The sequence below is a fragment of the Prinia subflava genome, chromosome 17 (assembly GCF_021018805.1).
Source record: "Prinia subflava isolate CZ2003 ecotype Zambia chromosome 17, Cam_Psub_1.2, whole genome shotgun sequence".
Classification (NCBI taxonomy): Eukaryota; Metazoa; Chordata; class Aves; order Passeriformes; family Cisticolidae; genus Prinia; species Prinia subflava.
In genome coordinates this window covers 11,359,526-11,386,591 of record NC_086263.1, presented here as the reverse complement: position 1 = coordinate 11,386,591, position 27,066 = coordinate 11,359,526, and the positions used below count along the sequence as shown (strand labels likewise).

Genomic DNA, 27,066 nt, shown 5'->3' with positions numbered 1-27,066 from the left:
TGCTTCGTCTTTGTTTCTCACCAAGGCCTAACATACCTGAGGATGGGAAGGACTGCTCATTGTTAGCCAGGCTTTTTATAAATCACACAATTTTATCAAAAGTGTTGTGAAAATGTAGGACAGCTCATCTTTCAGGGCTCCAGCAAGCATCTTTGAGGGAAGTGAGGGGTAAAAACCCAACTTTGAGTTAATCCTGCATTTCTTTTGATCGGTCCCTTGGTAGTCTGATTAATTTTGAGTGCAGATGTTTCTGCTTTCCATCACAGAATACACTCAGGACCTGGGAGCAGCCTCACAGTGCCGTATTTCCTCCTCACCACACCACTCCTGTTACGGTTGTGCAGCAACATATGCTAAGGCCTTATTACAAGGGATTCCTATAAATGGCATAAAGGATTAATAATGTATTTATAACACAACTTTGTTTTAGTATAAAGTGATCTATAAATTTGTAATAAATGTTTTATAATGTTTTTGTAGCCTGTTATAAATGATAAATGGGAGACTATAGATGCCACATCAAATATTCATGCTGCATTGTGTGCATTATTATGCCATTACTGTTCAGGAAACCATTAATAATAAAGTGAATGGAGATGTAAAAGTTGCTGACATGCCCAGCAAGCCATTTATAATGAAATGTATAATCCTTACCATAAAGTAAATACATTGGCCAGTGATTGTTGATGAAATGGAAACACTCTGAATTATTTGTGAGGTATTTATATATTAATGTATATTATCCATATCATGTCACAGAAATGCCGTTAATATATTATATGTATTATTGATTATTTTTACCTAATTTATAGGCAGCTGTTTAAGCGTTACCTTGTCTCTTCTCGTGTTTTGCCAGCTGTATGAGGTCTGGTGAGTTATTTTACGGGATGCGTGTGCTGCGGGGCAGCTGCTGCGAGCTGGCCACCACAGCGCTGGAGCGAGCCCAGCGGGGCAGGGCTGCGGCAGGGGCGGGGAGGAACCCGCGGGTCTGTTCCAGCCTGGACCATTCCTCGATTTCATCACACTGCCATGCCCGATGCGCTGCCCCAGCAGGGACAGAGCCCTGCTCCCGGCCGGCCTCCCTCCCTCGCCATCAGCGGGACCTCTGGGCAGGTTCTGAGCAGGTTCTGGGCAGGTTCTGGGCAGGTTCTGAGCAGGTTCTGGGAAGGTTCTGGGCAGGTTCTGGGCAGGCTCTGAGCAGGCTCTGAGCAGGTTCTGGGCAGGTTCTGGGCAGCCCAGCTTCGCCCCTCTCCTCCTCCTCCCCGTTCCGTGCCCGGCGGTCTCGCTAGGGCGGACAGCGGCTCTGGCGGCTCCGGCCCCGCTCACACCCGCTGTTACTCGGCGATGCTGGGGATGTATCCTGAGCCCACCCAGCTCAGGATTATCTAGCGGGCAGCAACATTCAGCTGATTTATGGTGCTTTTTAACTTTTTCTCCTCCAAATGGGGAGAACACATCCCTCCCAGTGACTAAATCCACGCCTCCCCTGGTGGCCGCCCCTTCGGGCAGGGCGTTTTGACGTTTTTGTGTGGGAGCACAGGAGATTTCCCTTGCCCTTGGCAGCAGCGGGACGTGCGCGCTGCCGCGGCTGCCCGGGGTGCCGTCCCCGAGGCGAGGCGGCCCCGCAGCCCCGCGTTCTCCGCCGCTTCTCCGCCCCTGGCCCGCCTCTTTCCCCGCCTACCGCCGCCGGTCCGGCCGCCACCCGCCGGCTGCTCGGCCCGGGCTGGGCACGGCGCGGCTCGGAGGGTCCCCGGCCCTGCCCGGCCCTGCCCGGCCCGGCCCCGGGCGCGGCGCACACCGGCCCCCCGTGGGCCATGGCGGCCATCCAGAACCTGCAGCTGTGGTGCCGGCAGCAGTGCGAGGGCTACCGCGATGTCAGCATCACCAACATGACCACCTCGTTCCGCGACGGCCTCGCCTTCTGCGCCATCCTGCACCGACACCGCCCCGACCTCATGTGAGTACCGTGCCGGGCATCCAGGGCCGCGCCGGGGCTGCGGGCTCGGCGGGGCTGGGAGCCCCCGCTCGATGGGCTGTGACCGTCCCTCTGTCCATTGAGCTATGGATGGGTTGTGGTCATCCCACTGTCCATCGAGCTGTGGATGGGTTGTGGTCATCCCACTGTCCATCGCACTACGGACCCCGTGTCCTCCATCCCCACAGAACCCTTTTGCTGGGCTGTGGCCACCCCACTGTCCATCGAGCTATGGATGGGTTATGGTCATCTGACTGTCCATCGAGCTGTGGATGGGCTGTGGTCATCCCACTGTCCACTGAGCTGTGGATGGGCTGTGGCCACCCTGCTGTCCATCGAGCTGCGGACCCCGTGTCCTCCATCCCCACAGAATCCTCACTGGGCTGTGGCCACCCCGCTGTCCAAAGAGCTATGGATGGGTTGTGGTCATCCCGCTGTCCATCGAGCTGTGGATGGGTTGTGGTCATCCCGCTGTCCACTGAGCTGTGGATGGGCTGTGGCCACCCTGCTGTCCATCGAGCTGCAAACCCCAGGTTCTCCATCCACCCAAGAACCTCTCCAGGTTTTGGCCATCCCGCCATCCATCAAGTTGTGGATGGGCTGTGGCCATCCTGCCGTCCATCGAGCTGTGAGCCCTGGTGTTCCACCTTCCCTGGGCTCTTGCCCTCCCTGTGGGCACATCACCAGCAGCATTCTGCTCACACCCACGCTGAGAATCTCCAAGAGAAAAGCTCCGTTCTCCCAGCCTACGCGCTGTTTTTTTCCGTACATTTTTCCTTTTTCCCTTTTCTTCCCTCAGTAGCTGGATTATAAATTTTCTAAATGTGTCCTTTCCATTGCAAAACAAGTTCAGGCACCGATCTTTGGGGCAGCATTTCCTTCTTTGCTGTTGTGTTTGCTCTGGCTGGGCTCTCCTTGCTTAGCCCAACAGCAGCACAGCACTCCCAAGACATGAGGCAAGGGCTAGTTAAACAAAATGCAATAAAAGGGCAGGGCCCCACAGCCACTGGATTCCTGCACATCCTTGTTTTTCCCATCTGGAGCTCTGTCTGTGGGAGGTTAAGTGCTTTCCACACCCTGCTGGTGCCACTGCTGGTGCCCTGTGGGTTTTGAGCTGTCCCTGCTCAAATGTTAACATCTGGGAGGGTGAATGGCCAAAGGGAGTCATAGATCCTGCTTCATAGTTGGGGTTTTTGAGTTTGATTTTTTTTTCTTCTGGGCTCTTTGGGATGGGAGGATTGAGGGGGAACGGTGAAGGCAAGGGAGCACTGGAAAGAGTGCCCAGGAGTATTGATTTAAGCATTAGGTCTCTTCTGGTCAGATGTGCCCAGCTAGGTGAGGAACAGATTGGGTGTTTTGTCCTGCAGTTTTCCTCCTGTCCTATGTATTCTCCATTCTTCTTGATGATCCCAGGACAGCCTGCCACATGGGTTTGTGTGCAGACATCCCTCTTGCAGGTGTCTTGCTTCTGGTTGAAACCAAGAGATCTCTTTGTTGTCTTGAAACTTGACAGAAACTGCAGCAGGCTTGGGCAGGGGAGGTTACTTCAGGAGCTCCAGGCACACTTTGTTGTCCCAGTGCTTGGGCAGTCACTGTGGTGTTGCCATGTATGACTTCCTGACGTATGTTGTCATGTCCATGTGACTCCAGATATTTCCTTTCCTTCCTTTGATTCACAGTCCCAAAAATACAAAACGCCGGGGCAGAAAGGTTGAGGTGTTCTCCTGGAGGGGCTGTGACTGCTTCCTGCAGCTGGCCCATCCGGAGCACGCCTGCACACAGGGGCTCAGCGATGTGAGAGCTGGAATAATCCTGTTGCCCAGTTTAGTGAGTTGTTTATAATCCTTGAACTGTGTAAAAAGGGTTGTGGATGGACATCTCTTAAATAAATTTTCCTCTGCTGAAGAGGGAAGATATTCCTTGAGGCATTTCTCGCTTCCCATTCATTTTCTTTTATGGTGGACATTCTGCCTGATTTTATTTGGGACATCACAGAAGCTTTTTCTGACTCGGACCAGCTCAGCAAGGGCTGCCTGAAGGTTAAAGTAAGAGAAGCCTTTATTTGTGACCTCCTTCATCAGTGTCAGTGCTGTAATACAGGAAAACACCACGTGTACCATGGGCTGGGCAAAGTCCTGCTGGAAGGAAGTGGTGCTTTCAGGTGCTTGGTGGCCAGGGCTGCCACGTGCCATGTGACAGATCCTGGAGCAGAATACTTGTGCAGATTCTCCATGCATCCCTGAAAGCTCCTCTGAGAGTTCTTAGTGCAGGGTACATGGTGAAATGCAGCTGGGTGCATGTGTGACTGTGACTTCTGCTTCCCAGGGGTCCATGCTGGGCTCCTGTCCTTGCTTCTGCCACAGATCCTAGTTAAAGATCAAGGACATCAGACTGAAAGTAAAACTAGAAAAGGGTACGTGGTGTTTGGAGCAGTTGGTGTGTTTGTAGCAGCTCTGCTGCACAGATCACTTGCAGAACATGATTCAGTCACAGCATCAGTTTTGCAAGTGTGTTTTCTGCTTTGGTTTACACAAATGACATTCTTGGGCTCCGTTCAGGGGATTTCTGCTGCAGGAGCCTGAAAAATTACCAGGAAAACTTCAAGCTCAAACCATGAACATAAACATGGGCTTCTCCTGTGAAGTATATGGCTCAGAGGTCAGGCTGGTGTGGGTCTCTCCTTCCTTCCTGTTTTCTTGCTGGAAAACATATGGAAAATATGATAACTTCTCTCAAACATAGCCCATGTTGGTTTGTATATTACCAGTGAACAGGGCAAGCTGTGTAAAATTAGAAATGCATTTCCCACTCACTTCCCACTCATGCAAGAGTGCTCAAGGGGAGTGGAGATCCATGCTGAATTACCATGGAAATCCACTTCTTTTTTGTCCCTGATGAAGAGTGCTTCAGAGTCAGTCCCAGCTGGGCACACACGCTGTGTCAGGCAGGCTCCAGCCCATTTTCTGGGATGGTTGTAGAGCCTGGGGACATCTCTTGTCAGAGGAACATGAAGCCTCATGGCAGCAGGGTAGGAGGCAGAGGTCAGCAGCTGCCACATGTGGTGGTGAAGGTTGTGCAAGCTTCAGTCACGATTCTAGTGGCCTTGTCGTGATAAATGAGTTAGAAGAGGCAGGGGAGCTGTGCACGCTCACTCAGATATTAATGCCAGATATCAAGGAAAGGTTTCGATTAAGATCCTTCTCTTCATCCAGGATCTTGCTCTTTCCCAGACTGCAAGCTGGTGTTCTGGGAATGGGCTGGTGGTGAAATCCCCCTTGGCAGCTGAGCAGCAGCAGTGTTCTTTCCTCCAGCAGCATTTCCAGGTCATTGTCAGCCCAGCAGGGCAGGATGAGGTCACGCTGGCCCTGCTGGGGATGGGTTTTCTGCAGACTCTCTCCTCAGCAGAAGGCTGTGGTGAGGCAGAGCTGCCTGCTTGGCTTGGTGGGTCTGTGGTTTTGTGACAGGCGTAGGCAGGGGGAGGATGGCTCGGGGTTCATTTTGGCAGCACTCTGTCACTTGCCAGCCAGAGCATGGCAGTGTGGAGCAGGCACTCCTGAGGGGAGCATGAACACACGGGGGACATCTCCTGCCCAGAGTTCCCAGCCTTGTCCCACCTCCCTGGCTTTGCATCTCCAGAAACAGCACAGCTGAAAGGTCCTGTTTCCAGCAGTACATTCTAGTTTTGAGCCCCCTGTCCAAGGACTGTGAGCTGGCAAAGGGTGCCTCACTTTTTACAGTGATCCTTTTGACTGCACATCTTACTGTCTGTAGAGAAAACAGCACAAAAGTGCCCAAAAGCAGAAACTTTTTTGGTGCCATCAAGGCTCTGGGATTTTTTTTCGCTCAGTCTGCTCCAAGGTCAAGTTTCCAATCAAGTTAGTGCTTGCAGCAGCAGAGATTGCTCCTATGGAAGCACATGTGTTTGCAGAGGACTGTGGCATGTGTGTGAGTGCTGGGTCTGTGCAGCTGGAGCAGGGGGTGGTCACGGAGAATTGTGGGCATGAAAAATGCTCAGCCACTTATTTTCTAAGGGAAGGGGTTTTTTTGGAGCTAAAAACTTCTCTGCTGTTCTTATACTAGTGAATTCCACTCTAATTTGTTTGCAGCACTGGAGGCCTCTCTTGGGTCACATTTATATTTCTCACATTTTCCAATTAATTCACTTGCCTGTGTTTTCTCAGTGGAGAACTCCTACTTCCCTGTTTGTATTACCTTTGCTGTCTTAGGATAACATTGGTCCAGAGAGCTTTGATATTCCAAGATAGGAGATGCACCAGCAAGATCAATTTCCAAAAGAAATATTAGATGTAACCAGTTCACCTGACTAGCCAGGGAAAGAATGATGCTGAGAGGTCAGGAGACTCTTGAAATGACCAAATAACCTGGTTGTTTGCACTTTCTTTTGAGGAACAGAAGGGGATTTGAGACATTCACCATCAAAAGACTGGGGTTTTTAGGTCTCTGCTGCATGTCAGAGAGTGCACACACCACCACAGCAAACAGCACTGAGTGTGGCTGAAGGCCACTGACCAACAATAAATAGTAAATCCAGTGTCTTACATGTCAGAATGGAAGAATGGAAGCTGGAGCTTCTCTTTTTTCTTGCAATGTTTTGCAGATTTCTGTGCTACAGAGACTATTTGGGAGCAGAACTGGGAGTGAGGCAAAGAGCTGAAATCCCCTCCTTCAGCTGGCTCTTAAAAAAATCCAATTTTCTGGCCTGACTTAAACCAAGGATGGTTGTATCTATTGTTTCACTGAGACTTTTTTGGCACATGATTATTTTTGTTGCTCTTTTTAATCTATTGTCTCAGGGAAGGGAAATCTTTGGGCAGGAGCAGTGCTTGAAGAAAAACCTCTGCAATTCCCTTTGATTTTTGCACAGGAAAGAGTCTATGGTTTAGAGGTGGGATGTGCCTTGTCTTTACGTGCTCTTTGGGGGAGTTTAACCTCAGGGTCTTATCTGTCATTCTTTCCCTCCTTATCCCACATAGCAATACCAGATGTGGGAAGCAGGGAGGAGGCATAGGCTGTGGCATGATGAGCAAGCCTGTTTAAGGTGCCTCTCTTATTTATGATGTAATGCTCCACTTTCTGTGCTGAGTAGATAAAGGACCTGGCCTGCTCCTTGCTGTTACAAGCAGTGGAAAAAATTCCCCTGCTGCGATACAGATCATGTGTTTCTCTCATGAATAGGTCACTGCGAGCCAGCTTTGCCCTGGCTCTCAAAGTTACCCTGGCTCATCCCAGAGGAGAGGGACGGGCTAAGCAGGTGGGTCCACACCAGCTGTAAAGGTGCTACATAGAAACAATGCAAAGTCGGTGCTGTTTTCTGTTTATCGGTGAGAATTCCCTCTCAGGTATCAGCCTCTCGCTCAGCTCTGTGCCAGCAGACACAAGGATTGTAAGGTGAAACAGGGTTATCAGAAAGGAGCTGACCCTGCCAACTTGCCTGGGCAGGAGGAAGCAGTGTTGGAGAGCAAGGCTGCCAGCCAGCAGCCAGTTTTGTATTCCCTGTTTAGCAAGTGCCAGTCAGTTTGAAACAAAGCTGAGGATGGCTGTTTCCAGCAAGGGACACGCTGCTGTGGGTGAGGAGCACGCTGTGTTGTGACTCTATTTCCAGCAGCACAAACTCTCCCCTGTGCTTTCAGCCCTGTCCCAGCACATCCCACGTTCCTGAATTCCCAGCACAGTGCAGAGAGTGGCATCTGGGTTGGACCAGGGGGAGGGAAAGCAAATCTGGGGAGAGGTGAAGAGGGAAGTGATGTCTAAGGGCAGCAGAAAGGAGTTGTTGACTTTGGCTTGGATTTGTTAACAGTAATTGTCACTTCCTTCTCAGCTACTAGTTATGATCACAAATCAAAAGTTACAGCCCTAGGGAAAGCAGAGGAAGATTTCTACTGGCAACTTTGGTGTTATCAGATGCAGTATGGTGTGGGCAGAGGTTTTCCCAGGCAGATCCCTAGTGCTGGGTTTGTGGAGTTCTGCCAGAGGAAAAAAGAAGATTTGAAGCCAGAACTCATGTGCTGCTGGACCCAGGAGCTTCTGAGATCAGAGGATATGGGTGTGTTGGAGAAGCATGTGATACGTGCAGTGCGTGAGGGATCCATGAGAGACCTCCTTGGAGCTGAGCTCTTTCTGTGTGGAGACAACTTCCAAGACAGGAGAAGAACATGGATATGACTGGAAAGTACTTTTGGGGAGAGAATGTTAATACCAGGCCAGCAGGTATTTTTTAGATGGGAGAGAAGCAAGGCTTTTCTGAGGGCCAAGAAACCACTCTATGAATTAGAGGTTGCTCCTGGCTGTCTCAGCAGAACCCCTCAATCTGCCTGGGATGTTTTTGCAGCAACATGTGCTGTGACTCTCGGGTGAGGTCTGCCTCATTGCCCTCTCTGGAGTGTCCAAGGGTGAGATGGGCTCTGTCCCCTGAGCCAGTGAGGCTCCGAAAGGTTTGAGAGCTGGAAGTGGAGCAGCTCACTCCACATCACCAACCCGAGATTTTTCTCTTTCTGTATTTCAGAAACTTCGACTCCCTCAGAAAAGAAAATGTGTACGAGAACAACAAGTTGGTAAGTGACTTTTAATGTTTACTTTTGGGCTAGTCCATGACCTGGCACTTTGCTCATGTGATTTAGCAGCAGAAACCCTGCAGGCACAGTGTGCCCATTGTGCTGTGTTCCAATCCTTTGCCTTATTCTGCACCTTCCAGCCTTCTCGTTTGAACAGCAATGTCCAGCCTGGCTGGCTGCTTGAAAGCACCTTCAAATGTTCACACCTCTTAGCTGGGCACAGAGTGATGCCTGTTCCCAGTGTGTCCTGTGGCAGCAGGAGCTCAGACAGAGGTGCTAGAACTCAAAACAGGGACACGTTGACTATGTGATGCTGCTGAGGGATAGAGCAGGAGCTGGGAAGAAGCTGGTATGAGAAGGGAAGCACAAGGAGTATCCTCCTACTTCTGTTCCTTCCTGATGCTGAGGATCAAGGTGGATACATCCTAAAATCTGATGCTGCCTGGACACTTTACTCCAGCCTGGTATTGGAGTTTCTCATGTTCTTTCCACAAAGAAAATAGAAGTCAGGCAGGCCAACCCCCTCCTACACTGGATTCTAGCATGGTCTTAGTGATCCAAGGAAGGATTTTCCTCTCCCTCTCTCTATCACAAAAGGAGAGGCAGTGAATTATTACACTTCTCTTCCTTTGGCATTGCTCCACAGTTTCATGGCTGCTTGACAGGAGCTGGGGATATGAACGAACCATGGCAGCTTACCCTTGTCTGGGCTGGAGGAGTGACACAGTGAGCTGGCTGAAGTGCTCCTTGCCTCTGGAAGAGCTAAACTTGTCCCCCCATGGCTCCTTGGCCTCTGCTCCCCTTGGTCCCTGCCCGTGTCCGCAGCTCCCATAACACCCTCTGTCCCCATGCTGGCCTGCAGCCTGTGAGCTGTTAGTGACACTCTGGGGTTCAGCCTGTGTGTTCCTCTCCTCAAGGGGAGATTCACACCATGTGTTTTGCCCTGGAGGTTTGGTGTTTGGCAGGAGTTGGGCCTCTTCGCCATGGGAGCGTATCTTGGCTGAAGTGCTGAGGATCCCTGAGTGTTGCTCCTTGTCCAGCTGGGCTGATGGTGTCTGCTCGTGTCTGGGAAATGAGCTCTGTGAGCTGCCTCCGCTGCTTTGTTAATGAAAAGCTTCTTTGTGCTTCTCATAAAGAGTTGCTCCCCTCCTTTGTTGCAGTCTGTGTGTGCCCTCCTCCCCCTTTCTGAGTTTCTTTTATGTCCTTTGTTTTGCTCTCTCTTCCTTACTCCACCTGCTGTGGGATGACTTGTCTGTGTTGTCCTTTCACTGCTGGTGTCCTGCTGCCTTGGCTGTGCTGTCTGTGGGATTGACCCTCCACCTCTCTGTGCTCCTGGGCTGGCCTCTCCCTTGGGCTGCTCTCCATCCTAGCTCCTACACTCCCTTGCTCTGGCTGTCCTTGGAATACAAGTGGACCTGATTTCTCCCAGCATTATTCCTCTGCTTTTATTCCAAACCCATCTTGGTTTGGAATACTTACTCGTCAGAGGCTTCTTTTCAGGGGCTGTATTGTGCATGCAGAACAGCCTTGTTTGAACTGCAGTTTGTCATATAAGGTCATCCGTCCAGGAGGAATGTGTCACTTCTCAAGTTCCACAAGACCAACCCCAAACCCTAGAAAAATTTCAGTTGCTGGCATGTTTTTGCTAGATATTTCAAAAATACATAAAGAGGAGGAAGGTTTCTAGAGGCCTTGGATGGTGGTGTGGTATAGCAGGGAGAGCCTGTGCCAGAGGGAACCTGTGCCAGTCCAGCTCAGGTGGCCTCGAGCATATCACTTTCCCATTTTGCATGGGCATGGCAGCAGTGGCACTTTCTTCCCCTGGAAAGCACTTGGAGCTGCACTGATGAAAAACATGATCCAAACCAACATGTTGTTCCTTTAAAATCCAGCCTGGCAGGCAGGTGGAGGAGAAGGGTGACTGGGTCCTGTTAGGTGGTGACAGTTCCCAGGAACACGAGGATGCTGCAGGCACAGGGGATACCACATCCTAGTGCTGCTCTCTGCTATTGCTCACCTGGCTGTGGCCAAACCAGGTGGGTGCACAGATCATCCTCCTCTCTGTGGTCCAGGCAGCCCCTCACACGTGTTCTGTGCCCTTTGCCCTGGTGTCACCCGTGGCACAGTGTGGCAGGAGGTGGCATGACCTGTGTTCCCACTAAACCTCACACCAGGAGTGTCCAGCAAGAAAACTCCCCTGGTCAGACCAGTTGTGCAGCCAGTGCAGTGGGGAACACTCCAAAGAATGAATTAAGTACCAGCTTACAGGACAGGAAAGTGCCAGGCTGGGCTGGCAGCTGGGGTGACACAGCCGGTGGTAACTGGCTGAAAGCATTTTTAATGTCAGCTCTGTTACATTTTTACTGGGATAGCCAATGGAAAGAAATGGTAATTATCTTGCTGAAAAATAGTGGCTGTTTGTTTCTTCTTGCTGGCTTGTACGCCAACACTGTGTGTGTCCGTGCCAGAGGTCAGATGCAGAGGGGTTTAATATATTCAAGGGGTTTTTTTAACCCTTTCACTGTGGACTTTAACAGTAGCCTTCCTTCTGCCTTTGGTCCTGCAAGTGCTGTTTTCCTTTGCTGTATTGGTATTTCAAAAGGGATGATCCAAAGGGGGAGAAAATGGATTTTTTTCCTATAAATTGGGAAGGAACAAGGCTTGAAAAGGTCCTTAGTAAAAGCCCTAAACTGAGCTGAGCAAGGGAGAAGTTTGGATGTTGCAATTTTTTTTGTATTATATTAAAGGCTTTTGTTCAGAGGCAAGAGAAAAGAGCTTTTGCCTCCTTTACCTGCAGTTTGAAAGCAGAGGACACCACAAAGAGGAATATTTACCCCAAATACATGTTAGGCAGCATGGAAACAGTTAAACTATAAAGGAGCTATCAGGAATTCTTCTGCATTACACCTCTTTTCCCCCTTTCTGCTCTGGGAGAGCAGGGTCCCTCCTGCAGCCCAAGATTTCCCATTTTCAGATGGAGAAGAGCAGGCAGTAGGAGGCAGGAAGCTTTAACATTTGCACAGCACTCAGAGATGAGAGCTGCCTGCGAGCACCTACCAGCCCAGCGTTAATTGGGGAGTGCTCCAGGTTGGGCTGGGAGCCTGCAAACAGCTCTGCCAGCCTGGACTGACACATCCCCTTCTGCCAGGCCTGCCTCTCTGCAGCTGTGCACTCACACACACAGGCAGGCTGGAGGAAGAGCAAGGCAAGCCCAGGTGAGTTACTGAGCAGTGAGCTATGGCCAGCTTGCCAGGCCAGATTTTTGGCTCCTTGCCTGGATTTCTCAAGGCAGTGGCTGGAAGCCATGACTCCGTTGGTTCCTACGATGTAGGAGTTAAACTGGTGCAGCTGTTCCCCAGCAGAGTTAGTATTTGAGTGGGGCTGTTTGCAGTGCACTTTCTTACTTATGATGAGGAGCAGCTCTGCTGCCTGGCAGGGACAAGACCTCTCTATTTTATTTTTTTTCCCCTTCTCCAGGCATTTCGAGTGGCAGAGGAGGAGCTGGGGATCCCAGCCTTGCTGGATGCAGAGGATATGGTTGCTCTGAAGGTACCAGACAGGCTGAGCATCCTCACCTATGTTTCCCAGTATTATAACTACTTCCATGGACGGTCTCCTAGTAAGTACCATATTCCCTGGAGGGGTGGGAAGGATCAGGGCTTCATTTCATGCTTTGCCTTGCCTCCTAACAAGCTTGAAAAAGCAAAATAGACTGCACAGAGGCCTTTTAGGTACCAGAACTATTTCACTGGGAGGATCTGAACTCTTTGCACACCAGCCTACAGTTGCACCAGTGCTTTTGGAAGGGTACAAGGCCATGTCTTGCCTTGGAAACTACTGCCTTAAAATCTAAAATGCAGTCTAAAATTTCTTATGGTCCAGCCAGAGAGGAGCACTGAAGGTTCCTCTCTGTGGTCCCCACATCAGTTTTCCATTCTGGACCACCTCCAGTTTTTGCCACACCTGAGGGCTGGTGAGAACATGGAATAGAACAAGGCTGAGCTTGTCTGTGAGGCTGTGCCAAAGTGACAGCATCAGTGGTGGGGCTTGTACAGCACAGCAGCACTGACAGGAGGAAGGAGAAAAAAATTATCACCCTAAATGACATAATTGTGATAGAAATTCTGTCAAACGTAAAACAGGCCACAGAGCTGCCAAGGCATTATATTCATGTACTGGAGAGTTTAGCTGGGCTCACAGGAGCATTATTGTAGTCTTGGTTTATATTTGGCTTTAAGCTCACACAAAATGAAGTAATATGATAAACCAATTTTACAGGTTCCTCCAGAGGAAACTTTAGAAAGTGGGACATGAATGACTTAACTGGTTAAGGTGAATCTAAATGGAGAGATATGTATTGAAAATGTCATACACTTTGAAAAGAAAGCACAGTTCACTCAGAGCTGCCTTTAATGTTTAAACTCTTCCTACTTCTCCACCTCTTTACACATTTAAACATGCTTTTTCTCTCCCTCCACAACTTCTTCCCTTGCCCTCTTCATTTTTAATTTCTTGTCTTAAAACGGTTCTGATTGAAATCAAACAAATTCCATCGTGTTTTTGTCAAGGGGTGAGAAACTGGGTCAGGCTGGGGTCTTTGCCCCCTCCCCTCTGCATCTTGCCTACCACGTCATCAAGCACAGCACATTTTTATACTCTCTAGTGTCCCACAAAACACTTTGGTTGCATTCCTGTTGCTGGGGTGAATGTGAATGTCTGAAAATGAGCCCAGCCTGGAATGTGCCCTCTGACACCAAGCAGAATCATGGAATCACACTCGTGCCCTTCAGATGGCTTCCAGCAGGACCATGAAATAAGCAGGACACAGGAGGACAGAGAGGGGCATTTTCAGGCAATATTTTAGTGAGATCATGCTTTTATGGACGAGCAGAGTTGAAGCCACCCATCTTTGTGCTGGGCTTTGGGAATGGCACAAGTGGGAAGTGAGGGGGCAGTCTGAGCCTGAACTGTTTACTGGGCCAGCTGTCCCCTGGTCCCTGCACCAGGAGCCCTGGGTGTTTATTTGGAGAGTTGGTCTTCTTGAGGGCAGACTGATGGGAACTGGGCTCCCTCTCTGCTCCCTGCCCTTTCTGTGTTTACTGAGCAGGGTATAATCTCTTTTCAGACGAGTGGCCATTTAAGTGTCACTTGGAAAGTGAAGCTGTGACTCAAATATCCCACAAGGAGCACAGAGACATCTCATTCAGAATAGGAAGTGGTGCAAGATTAACATTCCTGTGAGACACTTGGGGTTTGTGTCTGTAAAAACTTTGCACAAAGCCTTATTTCCCAGGAAAGTTTCCCTGTACTTCTCAGGGCACAGGGCACCATTCCCTGCTTGACTGAACTGTGTTGGAGGTTCTCTTTTCTCCACTTGTAGTGAATTTTGAGGGGTTCTGTTTCATCTGCAAAGAAAAGAGAATTGGGAATTTTCAGGCTGTTTGTGACAAGTCTTGGTTTCCATGTCAGCACCTCTATGGCACCTCCAAGTCCTTGCAGAATTACCCATTTTTAGTGGTCATTTCCACATTCAACGAGGCTGTTTGCTCTGTGGGAGTCCCAGCTGGGATGTGGGGTGGACACTTGCAGCAGGGGATGTTCAGGCTGTGTGGGAAGTCTGGAGCACAGCAACTCAAATGAAGCAAACCCTCTGTGCTTCAGCTCCTCAGCCATAACACCTCTGCCTGTTCCAGCAGGGCCTGTTTCAGTCAGGATCAGTTCCAGTCAAACCCTGGGCTGGAATTGAAAATCCAAAGTCTTGTTCTCACCATCGATGGATGACGATTTTCATTTCTTCACTTTTGCATTTCCCCTCATGAAATTCCCTGAGAAGAGAAAAATCAGCAGTGTCAGAATGTTGTTACAATTCACTTTTTGCCTCTTGCTCCTCAGTCCAGTACAGAACTGCTCATGAAGGAAATCTGTGTCTTCTTGTGTGCTTTCCATGTTACCCACCAGGCACCTCTGGATATTCTTACTTTGTAAATTATTCCTAAACCTGTGAGTTTTCCTTATGTTTCCTTAAAAAAATTCCCTTTTTCCATTCTCCCAGTTGGAGGCATGGCTGGAATCAAACGTCCTTCCTCTGAATCTCCAGAGCAGCATCCTGGGAAGAAAACTGCTCCAGAGCCTCCTAAGCCAGTGCCACCAAAACTGCCTCCTGCCCACCCACCAGCCAGAGCTAAGCCAAAGGAAACCTCCCCAGTGACCACGGTAGGAAATGTGGGTTTGGGTGTTCTTTATTTCTTAAATCTGGTCAGGGAGATAGAGAGTACTGGGCTAGTTCAAGGCTCCTGGTGGTCAGGACTTAGTCTCTAAATTTTCTGTTCACTTTGAGTGATTTGATCCAGAGGTTTGATTCTGGCACAGATTGAGGTGGGAGTCACTGGAAGATCATCAGTCTGCCTGGATACATCATGAACAGGATGTGGGTGTCTTAGGATGTGGATATGCTGTTCCTAGATATTGGGGATGGAGATTTTTACAGGATGTAGTATTATTTTTGCTAGAAAACATTGAGCCAATTATTGGATACAGTTTCAAAGCAGAGTAGGAGTGAATACAGGGTAGAAGCCCTTTCCCAGCTAATTTAAATCAGAGACCTTTACCTGTAGGCAGACAGGGCACCCTGGCCCTCTGGTTTTGTGGGAACTTATTCCCCATATTCTGTCCCTCTGAGGGCTGTTCCACTTCTGTGGCTTCTCTGACAAAGGGATTAGAGGGAGATTTCCTGGGTGTCACTTCTCTGTCCTGGCTGTGCATGCCAAACATTCGCCTTCTTGGGAGATTTGTAGCTGTGTCCAGGGTCATGCTCTTGTCTGCTCACCCACTGTTTTCTCCCACAGAAAAGGGTCCTGGCAGAGAGTGGGAATGTCCCCAGCAGCTGCTGTGGGGTCTGTGGGAAGCACGTGCACCTGGTGCAGCGCTACTTGGTGGATGGGAAGCTCTATCACAGGAACTGCTTCAGGTACAGCAGCTCTTAAAGCAGGGGCACAGCCCTGGGGGTCACAGAGGGCCAGCCTGGTTCCTTTGGGACTGGGGAGAGTGATCTGGCACATTTTTTTCAGAGTGGAGGCAACCTGGGCTTGCTCTTGACCTGTGTGTAAGGGAAACTGTCTCCACAGGTCTGTTTTCATTACAGCTTTCCTGCTTTAGGCTGTGCTATCAACAGCTCTTGTTCTGGTGCCTGAGGAATGTGTACACAGGGTCTGCACACTGCCAGTGTGGTGCCTTCACCCTCCTGTGGATGGTGGAGTCGTGCCTGCACTCCCTGTGTGTCTCCCAGCACTCTGGAGGATGTTTCCTGAGATTCTGTATCCACAGGTGCAGGCAGTGTTGGAACTTGCTCCTTCCTGGAGGCTACAAAGCTGGGCCTGAGCCCGGGACGTTCATCTGTACCAGCCACCAGCAGCCAGACAACGTCCAGATCTCTGGTCTCCACAGTACTGGGAAAAAACCTGACAGTACCCCAGCCCCTGCTGCTGCCAGGGCGTTTCAGAAAGCAGCAGAACCCAAGAAACCAGAGCAGGTGTTGAAGAAACCCAGCCAGGAAGGCCTCACTAATTCAACCAAGCCATCTGTTTCATCTTCTGGAAGCTCTGGCTTCAAAAGTGTAAATACTCCATGGTCCTCCTCAGCTGTAAATAAATCAGATGACTGCAAAGGTGCCTTGTTGGGGAATAAAACAGATCCCCATGAAGGGCCCCCATCAAAGCCTCCTTGGACATCCTCCACAACAAAAACACAGCAAGCCCGAGAAAATTTTTTTCGATCGTTGGAGTCCTCCAGCAATAAATCTTCTGACACTCAAAAACAAGTCCAGTCTCCTCCTGGGCCTGATAAAACTGCCCCTGCCAGAACCACTGCTGAGGTCAGTCGAGTGACTGCTGAGAAGGATCAGGCACGTAACCATATTATACAGGCTCTGTCTGCATCAAGCACTTCTCCAAACAGGCCAGGAGGACTCAGTTCCACCAGCTCCTCGGCACCTGGCAGGTAAGCACTATTTCCCTTTCCCTTTTTACTGCCAAAATGTTATTTGGGATAATTTGGAGAAGCCCCTGCATCTTTCCTTGCTTTGTCCTGACTGCTCTTGTGGCTCAGTTTTAAAGGTCTGCAGAGGGACACATACGAATCATTGGAACAGAGGCAAATAAAAAGGTTCATCCTTTCAAAAAGACTCACTAAGTCGTTCTTTTTTTGCAGTGGCAAGTTTTCTCCTACCAGTTCTCAGAGTCCAGCTCCAAAAACACAGTCCAGCAAAACAGGGTACACAGCACCAAAGCAGGAGAAGGTTACAGCCCCTGTGCCCAAGAGCCAGGCTGCCAGCAAACCTGTTGACTCTTTGCACAAGCCAGAGTCAAAAGGCATCAAAGGTGAGGATGAATGATTCTGCCTGGACACAGCACTCCAACTTTTTGCCTTTTGACCAGTACAACACAGTCCATGGCTCCTGTCCTTTGTGTGTGTACCACCACGTAAGGGTGTTCTGAGCTGTGGGGCTCAACACACCTCCATTCATCCCTTGCAATTGCTCTCTCTAGCATGGTGAGTTCCACTATTCTGAGGATCTCCAGGTATTTGAAGTTGTACTTGCTGTCATGAAACACTGGGATCAGGGTGGTTTTCAAAGGCTTAGGTTTTTCCAGATGGGAGACTTTGCCAGAACTTTGGGATGATTTTTTGATTGCAGTTGCAGGTCACCCAGCCTCCTTGTCTGTTTTGAGCCAAGCTTCCATCATGGTGACTTAGCAGTGGGCCAGGGGATGATATTCTGGGGGTTCCCAGTGTCTCAGGCTCTTTCAGGTGGCTGGAATTTTTTTAGGCCAGAAGAAGTGTCTGTTTGCAGTTTGCTGTTACTTTGTGGGGGCTTTTTGTCTCTCCTTCTTCCTGACCCAGCCTTTGGTCTCTGAGATCTGTCCTGTTTCTGTTGTATTGCTGTTGAATGTGCCTGTTCATGTACTCTGTGGCTGAGTTTCTGTAACTGTGTAGGTTTTAAAAGTATTTGATCTGAAAGGGACAAAATACCACTGAGATTACTTACTACCTTTTGTATCTGAATCTGTTCATGTTAAACTTGTTGAGCTGGTGCTGGTTTGCTACAATAACATCATAGTACCTGCCCCAGTGCATGGCTTATCTCCTAGGATTCTCCTGAGACTCAGATCTGGCTTGTTTCTTTTTATTGGATGTTTTTGTTCTGGTTTATTTTTATTTACCTTGCTATGTTCTTTTCTTCAGGAAGCACAAATATTGCTGACAACAAATCTGAGAGCCCAGAGGGGTGGAGATCTCGATTGAAGCCTGTAGCCAACAAGTGAGTGTCTTTGGAGCTGGTGGGTTTCCATGACAGGTGTGACCATCCCAGATGGAGATCCACACCACGATGTCCAGAACTTTTCCTGTGGACCATTCTGCAAGAGGGATTGGTTCCTACCATTGTCTTTTTTCTGTGCAGGGACCAAGATGGCTCTAAGAAACCTACTGATAACTCCCAGGTGGGAACAGGGAGCCCAGCACACAAGGAGACAAAGCCAAGCCCATCAGTTGTCCCACCAGCAAAGCAGGACTCTGGTATGAAGGATAAAATCTTTGCCTTTATTTTGTTTATCTGGAAGGGGACAGGCATTGGTACTGCAAGGCCCATGTGAGGAATGTGTTAGTGGAGACTGTGCCTTGCATTCAGGGATCTTTGCTCTCTACACCTGCTTTATCCTTGTGGTGCCTTTATTTTGTGCCTTTGATGGGTGGCCTCCCATCCTTCCCCAAGGAGAGGGACTCAGTCTCCACAGGGTTCCCTTCCTCTGCAAGACAGCCAGCAAGATTTCACTTACCCTCTCTTGCATGGCTGTGTAATGTTGAGAAATCTTAGTGATGGTTCCCAACTGTTAATTCTCCTCCCAAATGTTTATTCTCCTCTTACCCTGGCCTTGTAATGAGTGGCTTTTTCCCTGTTTACTTTGGGCTTATGCCCTTCATTATCATCAAGAGAGGAGGACTAGGACTAGAAATGGAGTTTGGTAGTGGTGAGTGCCAGAGACATTGGGCAATAAAGGGATTTTTATGAGATGAGGGTTGAAATTTCTTACCCCAAATCTGTCTGTGCTTCTTAATCTAGCTTCATCTGGTGGATTCACAAAGAAGTTGTTGATTCCCAGCTCAGATCTTATCAGAAGCTGTCAGAATTCAAAGCAAGACTGGAAAGATCCTGGAGGGTCTGCCAAGAAGGAAGAAGATGGCAACCAGTTGAAAACAAGCACTGCTACATGTAAGATCTCTTCTGCCTCCTAAAGTCACTCTCTCCTCTGCACTGTCAGGGAACAGCCTCAGTGGTCAGTATGGGATATGTGTCCCAGAGTTTTCTGTGGCTAACCCTGTCATGGGGGCAGTATCTGTGTAATTAATTTTTTATTAGCCAGCTTGGCCTAAGCAGGAAGCAGCAAGGCCAGAGAATTCAGTGGGAAAGGAAGAAATTGAAATAGGAATTTTTCAAGGTCACTGGCCTGTCATTCTTTAGACTTAGTGCTATGAAGAGGACCATCTCCTAATTTGGGGAAGTGGCATCTAGTCGATGTCTCTGTTCCTCTTCAGTTGAGTGGCTTTAGAAAATAAAAGGAATGCAGAGATCTGTCACCCAGAGATTCCAGCTGGGGGGACCCACAGGAGCAGGAGCTGAGGCTGCTGTTTCTTTGATTTTCAAAGATGTCCTGACCAGTTTGACCTTACTTTTAATCCAGTTTCTTACTCCTGTTTGTTCAGCCACAGCTTTACTGTGCACCTCTCCCCCCACGCCCAGTTATCCTTGCTCTGACATATCCCACCGCAATGCTAAGGAAATTTTCTGGAACTAACCTGATGTTTGCTGCTGTCCTGTTTGCTCAGCTTCTTTGTCTCCCCTTCCCTTACCCCATCTTGCTGTGTCTTACCTGTCTGGAGGAGAAGATTCTCACAGCAGGGCTCAGTCCTGCCTCTGATGTTTGTCTTGGAGCAAGCAGGATGGGTCCTGATGGCTCAATTGCCTCGTGCTTTATTTTTTGTCAGCTGATTCCAGCATTGCCCTTAGCCAGCACCTTTGGCAGCTACCAAACATTCAATCTCCAGTTGTTTAGTCTTTTTTTAAAGTTTGGTGTGCCTCCTTTGCCAGCATTTCCCCAAAACTTTCCACCTCCTCTTTCCTCAGACTCAGCCACAGGGTTCAGCATTAGTCTCTCCCAGGAAGTGAGCTGTTAAGATAAGGGAGGGTTTATATCTGTCTTTCTAAAGGTTAATGAGTGCCATGGGGGAGGGCCATTGGGAAATTTTCCTGGCAGTCTCCCCCCACTTTTCCCCACCTGAAAGGCTGGTTCCTGCTGCTGTCACCGGGCAGGCTGTGGGTTAGGGACAGAGCTGTTGCTCCTCTCTGTAGATTGAAGATTTTTACCTCAGCACTCACAGAGAGCTGTGAACAGTCAGCTGCTGTTCCTGCCCTCAGTCCTGGGGTTGAGCTGTGGATGGTGAGCATTTCTATAGATCATTCATTTTCTTTGGTGGTAGATGGTGTTTTCTGTTGGAAAAGGAGGCTCCAGGGTTTTCCTGCCAACTGTCCTACTTCCAGCTTGCTGGCAAGCAGCCAACCCATTCTGTGTCTGTCAAGCCAGAACCTGAGGGTATCAGGGGATATCAGATCCTGAGCTGGGCACAGGGTGTCATTTTACAGCCTCTTCCCCTCCAGTGACCGTGGCCTTCTCCCCTTCAGTGGTGCAGCTTTCTGCCTTGGTTGGAGGTGCTGCAGAGGCCACTTGGAAGGAGCCTTGGGAAACAGGACTGAGCTGGGAGAGGGAGGTGTTGTTTAGGCAGATAACTGGAGGCAGGACAAGTCCCTCTTTAAGAGGGACTTTAAAAATCTTCAAGACAAGTGTGAGTTGCAGGCAGTGCACAGGCAGCAAACCAGCAGCATCCAGAGGGAAGAGATCCCTGCTGGAAGCCAGCAGTGCAGGAACAGCACAGCCACATCCAGCATCCTCTCCTTTTGCACTCTTCCTAGAAAGCACAATAGAGCAAGGGCTGGGCAACTGGAGAGCTGTCCTTGAGCTCTTCCTCAGTCTCCAGAGGCTCCCTGAGTCTGTCTGTCCTGTCTTTCTCCTTGTGTGTGCTGAGCCTGCACCGCTGCTGCCTTTGTTACAGCCCTGCTCGTTTGATAGTAGAGTTTTCCTTCCTTATCACATCATCCACTCACGCCTCTGTTCTCTCTCTGTGGTAATTATCCAGCCCAGCCCCTCGGGTATCCAAATACCTCACACTCTTCTGTAGTTATCCTTGCAGCACAGTTGGGCAGAGGAAGCTGAGGCACAGTGGAACAAATACACGTTGCTTAAGGATTGATTTTAATAGGTGTCCAGGGCCTAAATAATGCTGTGTAGTGGGGCCTTAGGGACTTCTCACCTAGGAAGTGTTTTGTGGGAGGAATTGAACCTTAGTTTCCTGAGATCTACACTGAGGTCCCCTAGACCATCTTTGTTTCATCAGTATTTACTGATACTCCTTTGTAAAAAAGCACTAGAGGGACATTTTTAGTATGTCTTGGTGTTTCCTGTGACAGTAACTCAGTCCTTCTGTGCTATCCTTTGGAAGCTTAACAAGGAATGGGTTTTGCCACTACAAATATCTTTGGGTTTTAACAAGATAGTGAATGAACGTGGAAATCAGTATTCTTGGGTGGAAGTTCCAAAGTCACACGTGAATTAGGTGACTGTCTATACCCTGGGGTTGAAAGCAGCAACCTGTGACCTGAGTGACAAGTCACAAAGAGTAAATCAGGCTGTGAGGATATGTCTCTTATTTTGGTCAGGCATGTGGATGCATGTGTACCACCTGTGATCTCTGTTGGGTAGCTGGGACCTGTTGTGCTCTGGTGGTGTAGGCACTGTCCCACACCATAAAATTATTTAAAGGTTGTTGTGACATTCTCTCTTTGATTTTTTTTCTCCCTTCTAGTTAAACCCCCTGTTCCAAAAAGCACAGGCAAGCTTCAAGTGGTGTCCCCGACCAAGGTATGGCTGGAAACCTGGTGTAAGGGGAGCAGGCTGGGGTTGTTGAATATCCCTCTGAAGTGTTTGTCCAGATATATCTAAGTTAGTCTTATTGGGAGGGTTTATTTGGATACCCAGGGAAAGGGTGAAAGACCCTGGGGCAGAGACAAGGTGGAGAAGCTGCTGGTTATCTTCCATGCAGGGAGACAATCAGAGCTGGAATGAGAGCTAAACAAAACTGTGGTAGACATTGCATTCCCCAGAGAAGGGAGAGTGTCTGCAGACTGACAAGTGTGGCTGGAGTTACCACTGACAGCAGTTGTGTCACAGCCTTGCAGTGGCCATTGCCACAGCTCTGCACCTCTGCTGGCCTGGCCCTCCCAGGCTGTGGCTCTTTATGCCCTTGCCCATCTCTGTTGTGACCTCAGCAGGCAGTCTGAGGGTTGCTGAGCTGTATTTGGTCCTCCTTTTTTTCTTCCTAGCTGCACCCAGACTACCTCCCTGAGGAGAAAATCCAGGAGAAGGTTCGTGACATCGAGAAGCAGCTGGACGAGCTGGAATTGAAAGGAGTGGACCTGGAGAAGCAGCTGCGTGCCTGCGAGGGAGGTAAAGGAGACCTGGTGCCAGCTCTGCTGTGGTGGGAGCTGTGGGGATCATGTCCAACCCCTGGGCACTCCTGCCTCCATTTTTAGGAGCTCAGGCCACATGTGAGACAGCAGGTTCCCAGAGGTAGCTGGTATACAAAGATAAAGCCTGGGGAATTTTGCACCTTCTCTGGCTGTTTTGTAACATAATTTTTGAACAAGGTCTTGTGTTAATTTGGCTGTGGATCAGAGAGTTTTGGGAGACCTGTAGCAGAGTATCCATAAGCAGCTTCCTTGAATCCACAGGGAGTGACCTGCATCCCTTGCACCCAGGAGCTCCAAAGATCACCTATTTTCACTTGAGGTTGCCTGGGGCTCACATAGGTCATCCTGTGCTCTCCCTCAAGAGATTGTGTGTTTGAGCCAGAGGGGCTGAACTGATGCAGCTTCTTGCCCTTTGTCTCCTCTGCAGATGAGTCTGAGGATGCCCTTATGGTGGATTGGTTCAAGCTGATCCACGAGAAGCAGCTGCTGCTCAGACAGGAGTCAGAGCTGATGTACAAGTGAGTACAGCCAGGAATTCACCTGTCTGCTTGTGCCCTTCCTGTGAGCAGTGAGGGAGAGGCAGTATGACAGCCCCCAAAAATGGTGTGCCAGTTGATGGGATGGGAGGGGTCGAGAGTGTCTCTGGGAGAACTGCCAGCATCATGATGTATTAGCTGGTGGGCCTTTGAGCACCCAGGGTCTGTGAAGAGCTTATGAGGAGGGAAACTTCAGAAATGTGATGGAGGAAGATTTCCCCTAACCCACCAGCCCCTGCACAGGTGGTGGGCAGCACAGAGATGAGGCTTTGGCATGACAGGAGAAGGATCCAACCCTGGGGCATGGCAGGGCAGTAAATCATCACTTCTGTCATTCCTCCCAGGATGAAGCAGCAGAACCTGGAGGAGCAGCAGTGGAATATTGAGATGGAGCTGCGAAGCCTCATGAGCAAACCAGGTAAGGACTGGCCACACTGGCAGTGCTGCACTTTGTGTAGCAGCCCTGGGATGTCCTTCAGATCTGAGGGCACTGCCAGAGATTGTGGGTGCACTGTGGATGTCCCCCATCAGTGCAGACTCCCTGTGACATCCAACCCACCTCTGCTTTGTGAGGGGATGCAGGATGTGCCCCTGAGTGTGGGGACAGTAAAATCAGCCTTGCTGGAGCAGGGTGGAGGCAGGAGCCACAGTGGGGAGGTGCTGCCTGTAGCTGTGAGATGGGCTTCCCTTGTCTTGTGCAGAGGAACTGAAGACACCCAGGGAGAAGGAGAAAGAGAAGGAGCTGCTGGAGTCATACCTCAACACAGTCAATGATCGGAATAGCATTGTGGATTGCCTGGATGAGGACAGACTCAGGTGAGGCTGCTCAAATGGTGGGAAATGAGCCAACACTGCTGTATTTCCTCTGCTGCCCAGGCTGTAGGGGTGGATGAGTGGCTGTAGTGCAGATTTCTGCTCCATGAGAGGTGGGTGGTCATCTCCCATCAACCATCTTGTCCTAAATGCTGCTGTCTTTGCATCTTTGGCAGCTGTTGGAAAGAGATCAGGAACCCAGCCCTGTTCTCTCTCAAGCTAAAGCTGCTGTGAGAACAGGGCTGTGAAAGTGTGGAATGTGGGGGAAGAGAGGGAGAGGCTGGAGACAGTATGGGAGATGCAGGAGGAATCTGGGAACATGAAGTCAGGAATGTGCTCGTCTGCTGCAGAAAGTGAAAGAACAACTGTAGCCAAGAACTGGATCCTTCCCAAAGGAAGAGTGCTGTGTCAAGTAGCTGGATTTGTGCCTCCTGATGCTGAGAACAGCCTGCATTTCTTGACCTCAGAGCACGAGCTTCTGCTTGTGGATTCTGGTGGTGCCCAGGACCAGGTGGTGATGGCAGTGTGCTTGTCCCTGATGGCAGTGAGCACCTCTGTAGCTCCTGGGCTACTGTGTCTCAACTTCATTCATCTCCTCGGGTGTGGTGGTGTCTTGGCACTCAATGAACTCGGATGATTCATACCCAGCTGGGAGAAGGTCTGGAAATCCCCACACAGGCCCTTGCTTTGAAGGGAACCAGATGGAATTTGCTCTTGTCTATGACTCTAGATGTTGGGCTTTTTTCCTGTAGCCTTCTCAGGGTATGCTGTGGAGGTTGGTCATTTCTTACTGGGGAATAAGAGCAGTATTTGCATGAACTTTGGTATCTATGAGCTTGTCATGAACACAGTTTTCTAATACCATGTTTTTCCATTACAGAGAGAAAGAGGAAGACCAGATGTTGGCAGACATGATACAGAGGTTGGGTAAGGGCCCTTTCTCTTCTTACAGAGCAGCACTGGGGCCTACTGGGGCTGTGGCTCTCAACCTGCTCTGTGTCTGCTCCCTCTCCTGCAGATGGATCTCTTGAGAGCCAGGAGCCAGAGAGGAAGAAGAACAAGTTCCGCTTGTCCAAAATATGGAAGCAGAAAAAACAAGAGTGAAGCTCAGGAGCTTTGATGTTCCTTTTCCCAGAGGCCCTGAGAGACCCATCAAAAGTGTGGTCCTTCCTGAGTGCTGCCTTCCTGGAGCTCCTGGACTGTGAGAGGCTCCTCTGCTCCCTGACGTGGAGACTGCAGGTTTGCTGACCAAAGGGACAGTGTGAATCCTCTCCTGCCCTGGTATGGGATGCTTTTCCCAGCACATGGACTTCCAAGACTGTTTTCTGTCTTTGGCTCTGGGTCAGAGCTGGTTCAGCCTTGTTGGCAGCTCAGGAGGGCAGAGCTCAGTTTGTCCATTCAGTACAGTCCTGAGTGCAGGAGCATGGCCCTGCATGGCACCTCACAGTGTCCCATACCTGTCCCCAGGGCTGCACCCAGGACACTGCATGGGGCTGTGGAAGGGCCTTTGTCCCTCCTTTCCTCCCTCCCTGCTTGTGCTGTGGCTCTTGGGCCGGGATCAGACATGCAGAGAGGGAGATGCTGCAGGGCAAGAGGGACTGATGGTTTCCCTCTCACCACACCAGTGCAAACTGGAGGCTCCATGTCTGGGGGGAGCAGAGAGCAGAACCACCTCTGTGTCTGCAGTGTGGGATGTTCTCGACCCACAGCAGTTTCAGCAATAGTGATTTGTTTCCAGACCTCTTTTGGAAGTTGCTGTAGGCTGATTTTTCAAAGCCATGAGGGGCTGCTCACTGCTTCATTCCCTCTGTGGGGGAGATTTGTGGCCTCCTTATTTCTCTGACTGCTCAATGAAGCAGCGTTCTCATTGTGACCTATCCTGATGAAAAAGAACAGAACTATTATTTTACTAACCTGGTGCTAATTGGGAGCACAAGGGAATTCATGGGTTTGCCTCACCCCTGAGTCTTCTGCATGGAACCAGTATTTCAGTTCCTGAGCTCCATCCCTGGGCAGCCAATGCTCTCCAGGGATGTTGTGGGTCACCTTGGTGAGACCAGGAGTGTAGGAGCAGGTTCTGGGAGCTTTTCCAACTCTTCCCTCAGCCAGACACCTGCCCTGGCTGCACCCTCTCTTCCCAGTCAGCCTGGGAGCAGGGATGGAGACAGCCATGGAAAGATCAGATTAATTCACGTTGCCTCCGGTCTGTGTGGACCTCCTCCCTCCCCGCCAGGTGCTCGGGGTTTCTGCGGGTCCTGTTGCCCATCCGGAGCAGGGATTTTTCTGGAGGAGGTTCTCTCTCTGCCGGTGCAGAGCAGAGGCGATGCGTCCCTTTCCCACGAGGTGGCAGTGGGACTCTCCGGCCCGGGCAGGGATGTGCTCGGGATGGGACCCAGTGCCCGAGGGGCTTCCTGGAGCCCATAGGGGGCACCGTGTGTGTGCCAGTGGTGGGACACCCTGTACCTGCACTTGCTTTTGCCCAATAAAGAATTACTGGAGCAAATCTCAGCATCTCGGTGTGATTTGGGGATGCTGGGGATGTGGCTGTCCCAGTTACTGTGAGCACTGAGAGTCCCTCTCTGGAGCTTGGTGTGTAAACACAGGGGAGGGAGGAGGGCTCCTCTTCCAGACCTGGGCACTAGCAGCAAATCCCCAGAACTAAACCTGCCTTTGTGGGCTGCCAGCTGAGAGGAAAGAGCTGAAACCATCACTGCTGAAGGAGAGAAATACCTTTCCTGATGAGCTATCCCAGGCTGTCATTATTGCTGGGCTTTCATCTTTTCAGGCTCCGAGTCTCCAGCCTCAAGAAGTTTAGTCTGCATGGATTTGGAGAATGGTGGCAGCATCATCCAAACTCAAGCAATCCTTCCCTCTCCAGCCTCACCCACCTTGAAAACAGGCAGGAAATGGACCTCTGCAGAAATGTGATAACAAAGTGCTTAAACAACAACCCCAGGACCCTGTGATGGCAGTGGCTGGACCTGCTGTAGGGTTTGCTTTTGTGAGGCCAGGCTGCTGCCAGGCAGCAGGCAGGGTCTGCTAGCTACATGCTTCAAGAACAGGTTTTGAAGGGAAAACTGCTCCTTCTCCCATCTGGAGTCTGTTTGAGGTGGTAGCCGTGGTCTAGGGCATATGAGGTTCACCTGGAGAGGATGTGTGGGTTTAGGTTTAAGGGATTTCTAGGCAGAGAAGTAGTGAGAGTGGGAAGGGAAACAGAACCAAGCCTGCCTCACCATGCTGCTGGTATGGGGCTGATTGCAAGACTAACCTCAGTTATTTCTACACCAAAGATGGGGGGTAAATACTTCCAAACACATCCTGTTCAGAGTCCCAAACTCTTGTCTGCATCGATGGAATGCTGTCTGGCTGTGGCCAGGGAATACCAAAACCAAGCTCTGTACAGCCTGTCCCAGGGCTCCTGCACCTGGAGAATGACCCAGCTTGTTCCTCCTTCCTCTGCCTCGAATTTGGGACTCATAGGATTTGCAATTCCACCATTCTCCTAATCCAATGCTTGAAACGAGCCCTAGAAGA

General features: G+C 50.0%; 1 protein-coding gene across 3 annotated transcripts; it reads left to right on the top strand.

Annotated features, from left to right (window-relative positions):
- The first annotated feature begins 1,568 nt into the window (after window positions 1-1,568).
- MICALL2 (MICAL like 2) lies at window positions 1,569-26,026 on the top strand. 3 transcript variants are annotated; one of them, XM_063414403.1, is made up of 17 exons: window positions 1,569-1,957; window positions 8,499-8,547; window positions 12,025-12,166; window positions 14,600-14,769; window positions 15,393-15,514; window positions 15,871-16,542; window positions 16,753-16,922; window positions 17,788-17,863; window positions 18,005-18,120; window positions 18,665-18,814; window positions 21,520-21,575; window positions 22,037-22,160; window positions 22,611-22,701; window positions 23,064-23,137; window positions 23,421-23,535; window positions 24,413-24,459; window positions 24,551-26,026. In XM_063414403.1, the coding sequence occupies exons 1-17, from the start codon at window positions 1,815-1,817 to the stop codon at window positions 24,634-24,636; spliced, it is 2,403 nt and encodes an 800-aa protein (XP_063270473.1). In that variant the 5' UTR covers window positions 1,569-1,814; the 3' UTR covers window positions 24,637-26,026. The 3 variants fall into 3 exon arrangements, with proteins under 3 accessions (XP_063270473.1, XP_063270474.1, XP_063270475.1); XM_063414404.1 differs by having other exon boundaries at window positions 1,571-1,957; window positions 14,600-14,760; XM_063414405.1 differs by lacking the exon at window positions 1,569-1,957 and adding an exon at window positions 7,853-8,203.
- The last annotated feature ends 1,040 nt before the right edge of the window (window positions 26,027-27,066 follow it).